The sequence below is a fragment of the Pagrus pagrus genome (genome assembly GCF_965226575.1).
Source record: "Pagrus pagrus genome assembly, chromosome: 10".
In the NCBI taxonomy this organism is placed as follows: Eukaryota; Metazoa; Chordata; class Actinopteri; order Spariformes; family Sparidae; genus Pagrus; species Pagrus pagrus.
In genome coordinates, this window is record NC_140194.1 from 788,491 (window position 1) to 803,038 (window position 14,548).

Here is a 14,548-nt window from a genome sequence, read left to right on the forward strand (position 1 = left end):
ATAAAAATCTACAGGTCAAAGACTGGTACTGGTACTGGTACTGGCAGACCAGCAAGAACTGGTAGAAATAGAGTACAGAGTGTGGACAGGCGGTAGAATAGAAACAGTAAGAGAGGCAGGGACAGACAGTAGACTCACAGTAGTTTCAGTAGAATAGAGACTAATACGTTGCTCTGAACTAATAACACGCTGTACAACAAGTCTTCTTCCCTCCTTCTCCTGCTTTCTGTTTCCTGTCGCTTCAGTCATGTTTAATGTCTACAGCCAGATTTATACTTGTTTCACATGAGCCAACTCGAAAATGTGAACATGAGAGATACAACCGGAGATGAAATCATTACCGAAGAGGATTAGCTCCAAAATATGCTACAGAATATGCATTCTGACTTTTTTTCCTCTCTGAAATAAATAAAGACAGTGACAGTGACAGTGAATGTTGATGATAATTCAAATAACGTGGTTGAATAAAACAGGATATTCGACATTTTAAATAGATGAACCATTTACTGTGAAAGTAATGAGAGTAATCCTTCACTGCAGCCGGGCTCGTCAGTCCATCACTTCCTGCACTGAGCTTGGTTAAAACCTCTGGAGCAGCTTGATGAAGAAGTATAAATCTGGCTGAACCTTCACACCTGTTCTCTTCTCCGGGAATTATTGAAAGGCATCCTGGGAATTGTAGGAATTTATTAGCTAAAGCAGAAGCACCTGAAACAGGTCAAGTCCTCACAAATTCACCTGAAGTATGTGTTGAACATGACCAGTTAATCGTGATATAAATGAAAGTATCCGAGACAGAGAAGGTTTCTGACTGTGATGTATTGTTTTACTTTGAGTGCTGTTTGAACTCAACAGTTTCTCTGCTGTTTGCTTCAGTGAAGTTGCCTAAAAACCACAGTGACTCGTGTGAATGTTAATCAGAGCTGCAACTAGTCAATTAGTTGTCAATTGTTAAATTAATTGTCAACTATTTTAATGATCAATCAATCAGTTTGAGTATTTTTTTAAACAGAAGAAGTCTCTGATTCCAGCTCGCAAATGTGAATATTTTCTGGTTTCTTTCCTCCTCTGCGACAGTAAACTGAGGACGAAACATTGGTCGACGTTTTCTGACATAATCAACTAATCGATTAATCAAGAAAAGAGTCGTTAGTTGCAGCCCTAATGTTGACACGACTCCAGGGAACAAGATGACTAACATGAATTGGCTTTTATTACTTTACACCTCAAAATACTAAAATTGACTCTAAGAAGCTTCCACCTACCAGGTTCCCTTCTGTGTCATGACTAACTGAAGGTTTAACAGCACTAAACACTCGACACAACCTCCATCTGACTTGATTTTTTTTTCCAGGAGAAAAGACTAAAAATAGGAATCATGCAGCGTCAGATTTTAACACATCAGTAGCCTGAATCTTGGTGTCCTCAGAGGGCTGTAGCTACTGAAGACACAGTTTGAAGAACCAGGTGGGGTTTTTTGACACTAGAGGTGTCACCAGTTCTACTCTAAACTAAAAATCGATTCAAAATGAGATTTCAATTTCTTTAATTGAAATCAAAAGCAGGATCAGCCTTCTTGTACGCATCCGAAGTAAAAAACCTTAAGAGACGAGACGGCTAGCTTACTGTTAGTCTGCAGCTGCACCTCCAGGCCCTCAGTCTATCACTTTTTATATTTTCTTTTCGGATAAGAACTTGCAGTTTAACAATTACTGGGGGAGTTATGAGACATTTTAATAGCCATAATTTACAGTTTAATTGAGCAAATTTCCAGTCCTGTCCAGTGAGTCGTTTATAACTTCAGGAAATTCTCAACTTTTAAATTACGATGATTAAAAACCTTTTTGTCACTTCGATTTGGAAGATTTAGTTTGAGAACCTGGTGAAACTCCGTCAGGACAGGTGGTGTGTTAACATCTGACACTGATCCATGTGTTGTGCGCTTCATAGACGACTGCAGTAGGTTGTACTCGTGCTCGGCTTCAGCTCGCATGGAGCCAGTCTCCTGCACTAACACTGCTATCTGTGCTTCTGACTCCTCCTCTTCCTCCTCTTCCTCCCTTACCGCTCCCCCGTCTCATGCTAGCCAACGAAGACTCCCTTTCCAAGGTATGTCATACAGACTGTTTGTTTTTGTTTTCTTCCCCCCTCTCCATCTTTCTTTTTTTCTTTGTTTTCCGTCTTTGTTGTCTGTCTCATTTCACCCAGGTCGCCCACCCAAATACAGCAGCGTCCCGGAGCTGGGCAGCCTCACCCCGACCTCCCCCTCCAGCCCCGTCCATCCCCTCCCCCTGCCCAGCCCCAGCTCTGGGGATGTAAGTAACGATGGGGGAGACGGACAGTTCAGAGGGTTGAACACCCCGTCACACACAGTCCTATTGGCCCAGTAGCTCTGTCAATCATTTGCACCCCGAGACCTCCACAAACACGTCCATTATTCTGTTGTCTTCATGTGATTATCATCAGTCATCAGTTGATTTTACTTTGATTCAGCCTTACAAAGTGAACAGTGTCCTGTAGCCCAGAGCATCCATGAATAACTACTACTCAGAACACATCTAACTCCCAACTGTCAAGTAACGTTTCTGTGGGTTAATTAACACACCATGTCCATTAGACATTCAGACAAGGCCAACTGTTAACTAAACCAAACCAGATCACGGTGCCTCCCCCTGCCTCTCCACAGATGGTTGGTGGGGCTCAGCTGGGCAGGGAAACTGATTGGTCCAATTCTTCCTCACAGGGAGACATCCATGAGGATTTCTGCACTGTGTGCAGACGCAGTGGCCAGTTGCTCATGTGCGACACGTGTTCTCGTGTTTATCACCTGGACTGCCTGGATCCACCCCTGAAAACCATTCCTAAAGGCATGTGGATCTGTCCAAAATGTCAAGATCAGGTAACCGCAGCAGCCGTGACTGATCCTGAATCAGGGGGAAGGGGGTACCGCAGTCCAGAGAGGGGCCGATCAGGGCCGGTAGCTGTACTAGACTGTAAGAACTTCTGACGCTGTCCTGAAAGTTAGGACTGTTCAATCCTTTGTAAGCAAATACATGATGCAGTTTTTTTGTGCTTCTGTCCCATTCATTGTGTCAGTAAAGATTGGCATCTCACATCCATCCACTCCATTGCTTGTCCCCCCTCGGCCTCACCACAGGGTGGCGGCCAAATTTATCTTCCTCAAATGTTTTCTAATAAGTCTCAGCCTCTGTGACAACTGTGAGTTTCTCTCTCCAGATCCTGAAAAAAGAAGAAGCCATTCCCTGGCCTGGTACTCTGGCTATTGTTCATTCCTACATTGCTTATAAAGAAGGTGACTTTAGATTGTCTTCTTCTCTCAAACATCTGCTGGGACCAATGTGGACGGTTCAGCAGTGAAGTTAACAGAGTTGTTGTATTGCTCTCTGCTGCAGCTAAAGAAGAGGAGAAACAGAAGCTGATGAAGTGGAGTTCTGAACTGAAACTGGAGCGAGAGCAGCTGGAACAAAGAGTCAAACAACTCAGCAACTCCATAACGGTAAGAAACACAAACAGTTCAGTGACACCGTCAACATTTAGGTCCGGTTTCAGGTTCCCCAGATAATCTCATTCACTGAGTTCACATGCAAACAAATCTCCAGAATTCAGATACTTTACTGCAGTACTTAAAGTACTTAAACCTTGCTGTGAAAATGCTCCACTGTAGGTTAAAGTGCTGCATTAAAAACTTTACTTAAGCCAAAGTATTTAAGTATTATCAGCAAATTGTACTTAAAGTCTGTCAGTGGAGAAGAACCAGGAGGAGATGACAGTGACGGCAGCAACAACGACAAGAGCAAAACCTCTGTCGGAGTTTTCTGTCTGTTTGTGGATTAATATTCCTGCTGCATTAATGTGTGTGTGTCATTCATCATGTTCTATAAGATCATCATCATGTTCTATAAGATCATCATGTTCTATAAGATCATCGTGTTCTATAAGATCATCATGTTAATAAGATCATCATCATGTTCTATAAGATCATCATCATGTTCTAAGATCATCATGTTCTATAAGATCATCATGTTCTGTAAGTTCATCATGTTCTATAAGATCATCATGTTCTGTAAGATCATCATGTTCTATGAGATCATCATCATGTTCTATGAGATCATCATCATGTTCTGTAAGATCATCATCATGTTCTATAAGATCATCATCATGTTCTATGAGATCATCATCATGTTCTATAAGATCATCATCATGTTCTATGAGATCATCATCATGTTCTGTAAGATCATCATCATGTTCTATGAGATCATCATCATGTTCTGTAAGATCATCATCATGTTCTATGAGATCATCATCATGTTCTGTAAGATCATCATCATGTTCTGCAAGATCATCATCATGTTCTATAAGGTCATCATCATGTTCTATGAGATCATCATCATGTTCTGTAAGATCATCATCATGTTCTATGAGATCATCATCATGTTCTGTAAGATCATCATCATGTTCTATGAGATCATCATCATGTTCTGTAAGATCATCATCATGTTCTGTAAGATCATCATCATGTTCTATAAGATCATCATCATGTTCTGTAAGATCATCATCATGTTCTATGAGATCATCATCATGTTCTGTAAGATCATCATCATGTTCTATGAGATCATCATCATGTTCTATGAGATCATCATCATGTTCTGTAAGATCATCATCATGTTCTGTAAGATCATCATGTTCTATGAGATCATCATCATGTTCTGTAAGATCATCATCATGTTCTATAAGATCATCATCATGTTCTATAAGATCATCATCATGTTCTATAAGATCATCATCATGTTCTATAAGATCATCATGTTCTATAAGATCATCATCATATGAGATCATCATGTTCTGTAAGATCATCATCATGTTCTATGAGATCATCATCATGTTCTATGAGATCATCATCATGTTCTGTAAGATCATCATCATGTTCTATAAGATCATCATCATGTTCTATAAGATCATCATGTTCTATAAGATCATCATCATATGAGATCATCATGTTCTGTAAGATCATCATCATGTTCTATGAGATCATCATCATGTTCTATGAGATCATCATCATGTTCTATAAGATCATCATCATGTTCTATAAGATCATCATGTTCTATAAGATCATCATCATATGAGATCATCATGTTCTGTAAGATCATCATGTTCTATAAGATCATCATCATGTTCTATGAGATCATCATCATGTTCTATAAGATCATCATCATATGAGATCATCATGTTCTGTAAGATCATCATGTTCTATAAGATCATCATCATGTTCTATAAGATCATCATCATGTTCTATAAGATCATCATCATGTTCTATAAGATCATCATCATGTTCTGTAAGATCATCATCATGTTCTATGAGATCATCATCATGTTCTGTAAGATCATCATCATGTTCTATGAGATCATCATCATGTTCTATGAGATCATCATCATGTTCTGTAAGATCATCATCATGTTCTGTAAGATCATCATGTTCTATGAGATCATCATCATGTTCTGTAAGATCATCATGTTCTATAAGATCATCATCATGTTCTATAAGATCATCATGTTCTTTAAGATCATCATCATATGAGATCATCATGTTCTGTAAGATCATCATCATGTTCTATGAGATCATCATCATGTTCTATGAGATCATCATCATGTTCTATAAGATCATCATCATGTTCTATAAGATCATCATGTTCTATAAGATCATCATCATATGAGATCATCATGTTCTGTAAGATCATCATGTTCTATAAGATCATCATCATGTTCTATGAGATCATCATCATGTTCTATAAGATCATCATCATATGAGATCATCATGTTCTGTAAGATCATCATGTTCTTTAAGATCATCATCATGTTCTATAAGATCATCATGTTCTATGAGATCATCATCATGTTCTTTAAGATCATCATCATGTTCTATAAGATCATCATCATGTTCTGTAAGATCATCATCATGTTCTATGAGATCATCATCATGTTCTATGAGATCATCATCATGTTCTTTAAGATCATCATCATGTTCTGTAAGATCATCATCATGTTCTATAAGATCATCATCATGTTCTGTAAGATCATCATCATGTTCTATGAGATCATCATCATGTTCTATGAGATCATCATCATGTTCTGTAAGATCATCATCATGTTCTATGAGATCATCATCATGTTCTATGAGATCATCATGTTCTTTAAGATCATCATCATGTTCTATAAGATCATCATGTTCTATGAGATCATCATCATGTTCTGTAAGATCATCATCATGTTCTATGAGATCATCATCATGTTCTATGAGATCATCATCATGTTCTGTAAGATCATCATCATGTTCTATAAGATCATCATCATGTTCTATGAGATCATCATCATGTTCTATGAGATCATCATCATGTTCTATGAGATCATCATGTTCTTTAAGATCATCATCATGTTCTATAAGATCATCATGTTCTATGAGATCATCATCATGTTCTGTAAGATCATCATCATGTTCTGTAAGATCATCATCATGTTCTATGAGATCATCATCATGTTCTGTAAGATCATCATGTTCTATAAGATCATCATGTTCTATGAGATCATCATGTCTGTAGCCTGGCTGTCCTGTGAGAACCTTGTTCCAGCCTGTTGTCAGCTGCTCTTTCAGATGATACGAGAGGGTTTTCAGTTTATTTAACTGAAGAAGGAGGAGGCCGAGAAGTAACTAAAGACGAATGTAGTGGAGTGAAAAGTCCAATATTTGCCTCCCTGTAGTGGAGTAGAAGTATAAAGTCATTTAAACTGAGATATTCCAGTAAAGTACAAGTACCTTGATTTGTTTAAGTACAGTACTTTGTATATTTAATAAATTACATTCCACCTCCGAGAGCTTTGCTACATTAGCTCCATCAGTAACTAACCAACAGCCACAGTCAGTGTTGACTATTGTCTCTTTCAGGGGTCTCAAACTGTGGCCCCCGGGCCCACGCAGGACCTGCACGACATTTTCATGAGGCTGAGGACATATTGTTATTTCATGCATGTCTGAGCAGGAGATGTTTCTGAGTTGTGTTCGGCTCTCGGTAGTTTTCTCACTGAATGTCCTCAGTTTCTCTCCTGCGTCCTCAGATATCTGTCTCCTGATTTTGCCGCGGACTGTTTATGATCATATAGATGATGTGATGTTGTGCTGTGATTGAGATCCTGACACACCATGCAACGTGGAAAGCGATATGAAGACACGACCTGCTGCCACGTTACTGTTACTGGTTTGGTCCTGTAACGTTGCTTTGTGGGAAATTTTTTGACTCTTTTATTTGATGAGTGACGGATCTGTTTGGCTGTCAGACTGAACATTATCAGACCGTCCCACTCTGGTCCCACGCTGCCAGCTTAGGTCGCCTCGCCTCTGTTGCTGCCCTGTTACTACCTCCGCTGGCGGATCAGAGGCGGAACAAAACTGTCCCACCTTTGTAGCTTTCATACAGGTTAGGTGGAGTATCAGCACAGTATTCCCGCCTTGAAGGGGCTAAAGACGCACCTTAGAGCAGGTATCTCTTGTAATGTAAATGTAAATCCCTGCTGCGCTGGCTGACGTAACGAGTCAAATCGAGTCACACCAAGTCAGCACATGCAGGTAGTACAGGAACTTGACAGATAAATTATGTCCTGATAAATAATTTTTGGACGTTCCCTCAGTAACATGATGTGACAACTTTAACCCTGTTGTTGTTCTTCCATCAGAAATGCATGGAGACCAAAAACACCATCCTGGCTCGTCAGAAAGAGATGCAGCTTTCCCTGGAAAAAGTCAAACACCTGATTCGCCTCATCCAAGCCTTCAATTTCAACCAAGCTCTGGCAGAGACAGGGGGTAAGGACGTCAGCCCCAGAGTCCAGGACAGTGCTGACGCTGCACCAGAGGCCAGCGCTGCGGAGAAGGTGAAGGCTGGGAGCTCCTCAGCCAGCAGCAACACTGATGGAAACGACAAACAAGAGGAGCACGCAGCCACAGGGAACAACCAGACAACAGGAGCTGCAGGAGGAGACGACGACAGCCCGGCTGTCCTCGAGGACGGCCCAGTCCTCGCAGCAGATAAAAGCCCCGATGTAGGGGCAGGGGTTAAGGCAGAGCCCAGTGTTGTGGCAGCTGCCGGGGGAGGGGGTGACACAGGGACTGGTCTCCAGGCGGAGGTTGCTCCTAAGCCCGAGACTGAGGCACCTCCAATGGTTGACACTCCTGCTTCCTCAGTGGTCGTGACTGTCGCCACCACCAATGGAACAGCTGAGCCGGCCTGCGCTGATCACAGCCCCGCAGGAAGCTGCGCCACCAACGCCACCACCAACTCTGAGAACAAGATGGCTGCCGTCAACCCTCCAGAGACAGCGGTGGAGAAGAAACAGGAGGAGATCACTGACAGTGACGGCAGCAACAACAACAACAACAGCAAAACCTCAGAACCCTCCCAGCATTCTTTGCCAGCTCTCGTCAGCAGTTTGGACAATAAAAAGTAATGCTATGTCTCTTGAGTTGCGGGAATTCAAACATATATATTAAAAAAAAAGACTTTTGCTTGCACCGTACGGTGCCCTGAAGTTGCCAATCTGTATAAATGTTGTTTGTTTGCATTGTATTGTCAGACTGTGTCAATGGTAGATATACAGCCCAAGTCACATGACTCTGGGAAGACGTAGGCTGTTCCACCCACAGAGCTGGGCTGCAGAGAGGCCTGCGTACCAGTGTCATCATGCCAATTAGTGATAGACGTCAGTGGTGGGAATGCTCAAAGGGAGATTTAATTCATCATCACACCAGTGTGTGCCTGTTTTAGTGGCCCCTGTGTTCTCTTGTGGGGTGGGGAGGTGGGATCACATGGGTACGGAGAAAACTGAGAACATGAAACCAAACATCTGTCGGGGGTTACTGGTCTGAAAAGCAGTGTTGTGATAGAGTATGCGTACTGAAAAGAGAACCTGTTCATCCCCTCGTCCCAACGGACTTAATGTGAAAAATCTTTAACTTCTGCAATCCCACAACCCTGATCTCCCCCAAACCCTGTCCCGGTACACTGACCCCTGACCCTCCTCCAGTCTTAAACCCTGATGTTCCTTTCATCCCCAACAAACAACTTCAGCCAAATAACCCTCTAATCTCTCCTGTCCTTCAAATGTTATGTCCCAGAGGATCAGTACACTTCAAACTACATCGTACTGCGTGTAGTAGGAACACATCTCGAGGCAAAAGTGTTTGAGCTGGTGAAAAAACAAAAAGCCTGCCTCGCAGTGAAGATGTTATTCATCCTAGATACAGGACTGTCTCTCCTCGGACAAACTTGTGGTGTTGCATTGTTTGTTCACAACCTTCACACAATTCTCGCACTTTTTTAACCAGCATCCCAAACTTTCCTGTCAGCCAATGATCTAAACTGTCCTCAGACAACAACAAAGAAAATAACTTGGGGTCCAGTAGCAGTTACCTTCCCCTCATAACTAAAACCCAGATTGATCTTCCCCGGTCCGAAGATTGAACGTATTCTCCTTCCTACACCTAGTTTGGTCGAAGTGTCATCTGAACACAAACACACTATTTTCAGTTGCTGTTACTCTGTGTTTGAGGTGTACTGATGCCTTTAAATGATCGGCTCGTGTCCACATAGCTTTTTTTTCTGAGCGCCAGTGTCTTTTTTGGATTGTTCCCAAAGAGGAGCGAGCGCTGCAGACTCTGCGACTGCTCCGAGCTCTTCCAGTTTAAATCTCTCAACTCCTCAGAAAAGCTCTGGTGACATCACCGTGGCTCTTCTTCTTTCTCCTGGCCTCGACGATAATATTCACTGTATCATGTCATCACCCACATCCTCCTCGCTCTGATGTCCCGATGTCAAATAAAAAACGGATAGTAAACCACAAAGGATCGGTGTCCATCAAACAGTGGCGGTCCAAACGCTTCATGTCAGCACTTTTCTGCCCTTGAAAGAAACACTATGTGGACACGAGCCCGAACGTCCAAATCAGCCTGCGACTCAAACTGTGTTCATTCAACAAACACACATCAACCAACAGCTTTCCCCAAACTTACCTTCCCTTGTCCTCCTACAACCCAGTTTGCCCTCCCTAACCCAAGTACCAACCCCGACCCGTCAACAGTCCCAGTTAACCCCCCCTCCCCCATCTCTTGTACCCCTGAGCTCAGGCAGAAAATCCGCTGAGCGTCACGTTCAGCAGGTATGGAGGACGAGGTCGAACAGGCGCGGTAGCCTAACAGATGTTTTCAGTGGTGTCGGTCAAGTGTAGTGATTGAGTTTTCATTCGTGAGTTAAGTGTGTCAACTGTGAGCACTAAATGTGAAATTGCAATATTGCAATGTCAACACACACAAACTATATCTGGGCTGTGTTTCTTTTTTATAGGAAAAGATATTCAGGTCTTCCTAGTCTTCAGAATAAGTGCTTTCTGTTCCTGAACCTGCTGGACTGGCATTATCAACACAAAAAGGAATCCTCTTTTTGAAGTGGTGATCTTTGCATTCTGTACATTTCTGTTGAATCCTGAACTGCCAAAATGATGTTGTATCCAAATTCAGCAGGGACACGTCCACTTACTGTTTCGAAAGATCAAATCATTGGCGTTGTAAGATATAGATGCTACCATTTCAGAAATTGGAAGTCCCCAGATTGAGACAGGAGAGCTTATTAAACAATAACATCAAAGGAACTTTTTTTCCTTGAAACGGAGGGATTTGTCGTATGAACCTGCTCCTTCAGACGGATCTCAAAGGACAATACCACAAATCCTGAGATTAAAGCACAAGCTTGCTGCATTACAAAGAAGTGCTGAAGAGCTTTTTGTATGTTAATATGGAATTAAACAGAGTATGCATCTCTTTGTTGTGATGTGACTTATCCCCACATTGCCAATATTTTTCTAGGAGGGAATACAAACCTCTGTCTGACATTTAGGCTCAAGTCTACTGTAGTTGATATTTTTGGGAAGGAATCGCTGGGCTTCTGTCTCAGAAACCACTTCATCCCCTCACAGTTAGAGTGGTGCATCTCTTTTCTTTCTGGAGCATGTCTGGGCTGGAGTGTGATGCTGTTATTCGTTGGCTTGGTGGCTGTCAGTTCGGGTCTGTCTTTGTCTGGTGAACTGATCATGACTTCTGGCTTCTTGTTGGGTATGGGGCATTAACAAACTCTGGTCTGTTCATTAACGGTGCCTCTGGTTGTGCTGCAATGTTTTACTTTCTTTCTTTTTGCAATTTTCAAGCGTTTTTAGCTTAAATTGTAGTCGACCAAAAACGTATTCAGCCCTGAGTCACTCTGAAGGTTTGTGTTGAAGGTGTTCAAGTCCCAACTCTTCGACCTGAGAGTTTTTTTTCTAAAGATGTGAGATATAAGATGTCTTTTCTGTTCCATTCATGGGGATTTGTAGCCATGCTAGCGGCATGACTCCAAGATTGACCATGTCCGTGTGGCAGTCGATCCACCGGACTGAAATATCTCAACAAGTTCTGGAGGAATGCTCTTAAATTTGGTGCAGACATTGACGTTCTCCGAAGGACAAATCCTTCCTGATTCTTACTCATTTTTATATGTTGCCACTATGAGGTTCCAACTTTTGGCTCTTAATGAAGAACCTCAACAACTGTTAGATGGAATTGAAATGTAGTTGTTATTCATGTTTCATCTAGCGCCATCATCTGGTCAACATGTTAATGTGTTCAATACTTTATGACCAAACACCTGCAGAACTAAAGACGGTCACATCAGCCTCAGCTGAACCAAGATGGTGACCATGGTGAACATTGTACCTGCTCAACATCAGCATGTTAGCATGTTGATGTTAGCATTTAGCTGAGCTGAGCAGAGCTGCTAGCATGGCTGTAGGCTCGTTGTCTGGTTACATCCTGATGGAGCAGAGTGAAATGTGCCTCATGAGACAGATTATTTTATTGATGCATGTGCACAGACCTGCAGTGACGTCCTGTAACTGCAGCATGAAGGTGCACATGATGGTGGGTGTGAATACGTTGTTGGGCCACATACAATAAGCTGGTACACGTGTCTTTTTTTTCATATCATATGGACTCAGAACTGAATCAACATATCTGACACAACACCTAATTTTCTGACATCAGCTGTACAAACTGCCTTCATTCAGAGGATCCCAGAAAAAGTAATCAGAGAAAATCTCTGCAACATTTCCACGTTTGGCCGCAGTGTTGTCTGATAAATGTTATTTGTCTCTTCTGAAGAGTTTAGCCATTCGAACATGGAAGGAAAAGACTGAAATTCTACCACAAAATGGCAACTAATATCTCCCCAATCCCTCATGAAATCCATTCGTTGTGTGTTTTGTTTTTTGTCGGCGTTACTCGGGTGGATGTTCTTATTCTTACAGCGTATTAGCCTGTGTTCACTCATGGATCGAGCAGAGTAGTCATCCAGTTGCTTCACTCAACCAGTTTTTCTTTGAACGAGCCCGAACTTGTGTTCCAGACAACCTGGACCTTTCCCTCTGTACAGTAGGTACCTCGAGTGCCTTTCTTCAAACAGCAGATAATATTTGTCTCTTGACTTGCACTGTGACTTGTAGAACCTTACTAACCCTCCAGATAATCCTCCCACCCAACCCGCCCTCCTCTGTCTGGTCTGTCCCATCCCACCAAGCTCCCCGAAACTCCGGGGCACCAACCGGTCCCTTCACCTCAGGCTGCCAGTAGTCAATGCAAGTTGAATCTACATTTCCTATTATGCCGTTTAGATTGACCAGATAGTGTTTTGTTGTTGTTATATAGGAGTTGCCTTAAATGTGTTTTATTTTCCTTTTTACGTGATTAACTTTTACATTAAGAAAAAAAAATCACTGCAGACGCTGGCGAAGCTCAGAGGTCATTGGGTGAAGTTCTGGCGGCCAGAGGTCGTGGTCAATAAAACGCTCCAAAGAGGGATTGTTGATGATGGGATCTTGCTCGGTGTGACAGCCAGTTGTTTTGTGATGCACTTTTGGTTCGACCAGTATTATTATCAGAGTGTAAAAATGTCAGCAACACGAATCGCAGTCACGATTCTCCCTCCAGATTTGAGCTCCTGAGAGGCGTTAGTCCAGGAGCTCTTTTGTTTTCCTTTGACTCGCTCATCATTCCCTCCGTGCTGTGGTTCTTCTTCTTGTGTTTTGGAGGAGGGATGAGTTTGCTAAATCAGGTCATGTGAGCCGGAGCCTGTGTGCATTTGGAATGAACAAACTAACCTGCACCCTGATGGGCAGACTTAGACCCAATTAGCAACATCTGTCCACTCAGTCTGGTGGAACGCATGCCTTCTTATGCAAATTTTTATACAAGATTTGTCAAACCTTTTTAATATGCATTTGCTTTTGTTTTTTAAGTTTTTATGTGAAACTCAAGTCACCTTTTTATTCTTTGAACATTCTGGCATCCTGATGCCGAGCGTGTGCAGTTTAGGTGTTAAACAGTGCGGTAGCCATTGGGAAACATTTCTTCCTGACGTCATGTTTTACGGACGGAGCTGCGAAGGTTTTGGCTCCTTAGTTTAGATTTTGATTTGAACTTGGCTAATGCACCATGCTGAATGTTGGGATCCCAGCAGGGCTTTGGGGCGGGGGGAGGGGGGCACGATCAAGTCTTAATGTCTAAATTGTGTCATTGTTGAGAAAAGTCCTCGGTTTCTACTGAGTCAAGCTCTAAAAGTGAATTTATCCAAAGAACACTGCAATTGTGCATTTGTGTTTGGAAGCCTTCGTGTAGTTGGTGCATATCATCTGGAAATTAATTTCTGCATCAGCATCGTGTGCATTCACCAAGCTGGAAGAGGACCACGGTGTCGGCAGCCGAGAGCTGTTCAGTTTGTACTCCAGGAAGTCTTTTATGCATTCAGGATGTTCGTCTCCAGTTCCCTCCGTGGTGAAGTGGTTCAGTCCGACTCGAGTCTCTTCAGTTTTTACTTTTAAAACGATCAAGTCATGATTGTGGCCTTCTAGTATTCTGTCGATACATGACATCAACCCGTTGTTACCGCTCACCATCCATCCTGTCCGGACCCAACTGTACACCTGAAGCTTCTTACCTCATCCACAGCTAATTCCATTGGGGGTGTGTTGAGTGCAAAAAAAAGAAAAAACAGAAAAAAAGAGAATTAAAAAATAAAAGAAGTCTTTTTTTATCTTCCATTTGGTGAGATGCATTGTAGCGATATGAATAAAGAAAAAGTTCACCTGGTGTGCTGAATAATGTGTAAATTGGTAATTACACAATCTGAATATTTGTATAATTGTTTGTATTTTTTCATAATGATTTTGGAAAGGAATGTGTTTATTTTTTTGACTTCTGTTCCAGATGTGTCTTCTGTTGGCCTGACATTGTGACTGGTCTGGTGGGATTCTTACCTCTGTATTGAGCCTCTTCTGTGATGAATTCTTTGTATGCAGTGTTTAGGAAATACTGTAGGGAACATGGGGAGGAGTTGATATTAGGAGCATTTGATCAATTTGTATTTATTTATTTTATCATTTTGTTAATAAATTGTGAAAAGCA

The 14,548-nt window shown here is 41.9% G+C and overlaps 1 protein-coding gene across 4 annotated transcripts in view; it reads left to right on the forward strand.

Annotated features, from left to right (window-relative positions):
- phf21ab (PHD finger protein 21Ab) overlaps positions 1 to 14,548 on the forward strand; it is a 36,145-nt gene extending 21,597 nt beyond the window's left edge. For 2 of the 4 annotated variants that reach the window (XM_084363577.1, XM_084363578.1), the window contains exons 15-19: positions 2,209 to 2,315; positions 2,744 to 2,899; positions 3,238 to 3,313; positions 3,414 to 3,517; positions 7,744 to 14,548. In XM_084363577.1, the coding sequence (XP_084219703.1) occupies positions 2,209 to 2,315; positions 2,744 to 2,899; positions 3,238 to 3,313; positions 3,414 to 3,517; positions 7,744 to 8,514 (1,214 nt within the window). In that variant the 3' untranslated portion in view covers positions 8,515 to 14,548. Of the gene's footprint in view, positions 1 to 2,086; positions 2,110 to 2,208; positions 2,316 to 2,743; positions 2,900 to 3,237; positions 3,314 to 3,413; positions 3,518 to 7,743 lie in introns of all 4 variants that reach the window. The other 2 variants (XM_084363579.1, XM_084363580.1) reach the window with 2 other exon arrangements.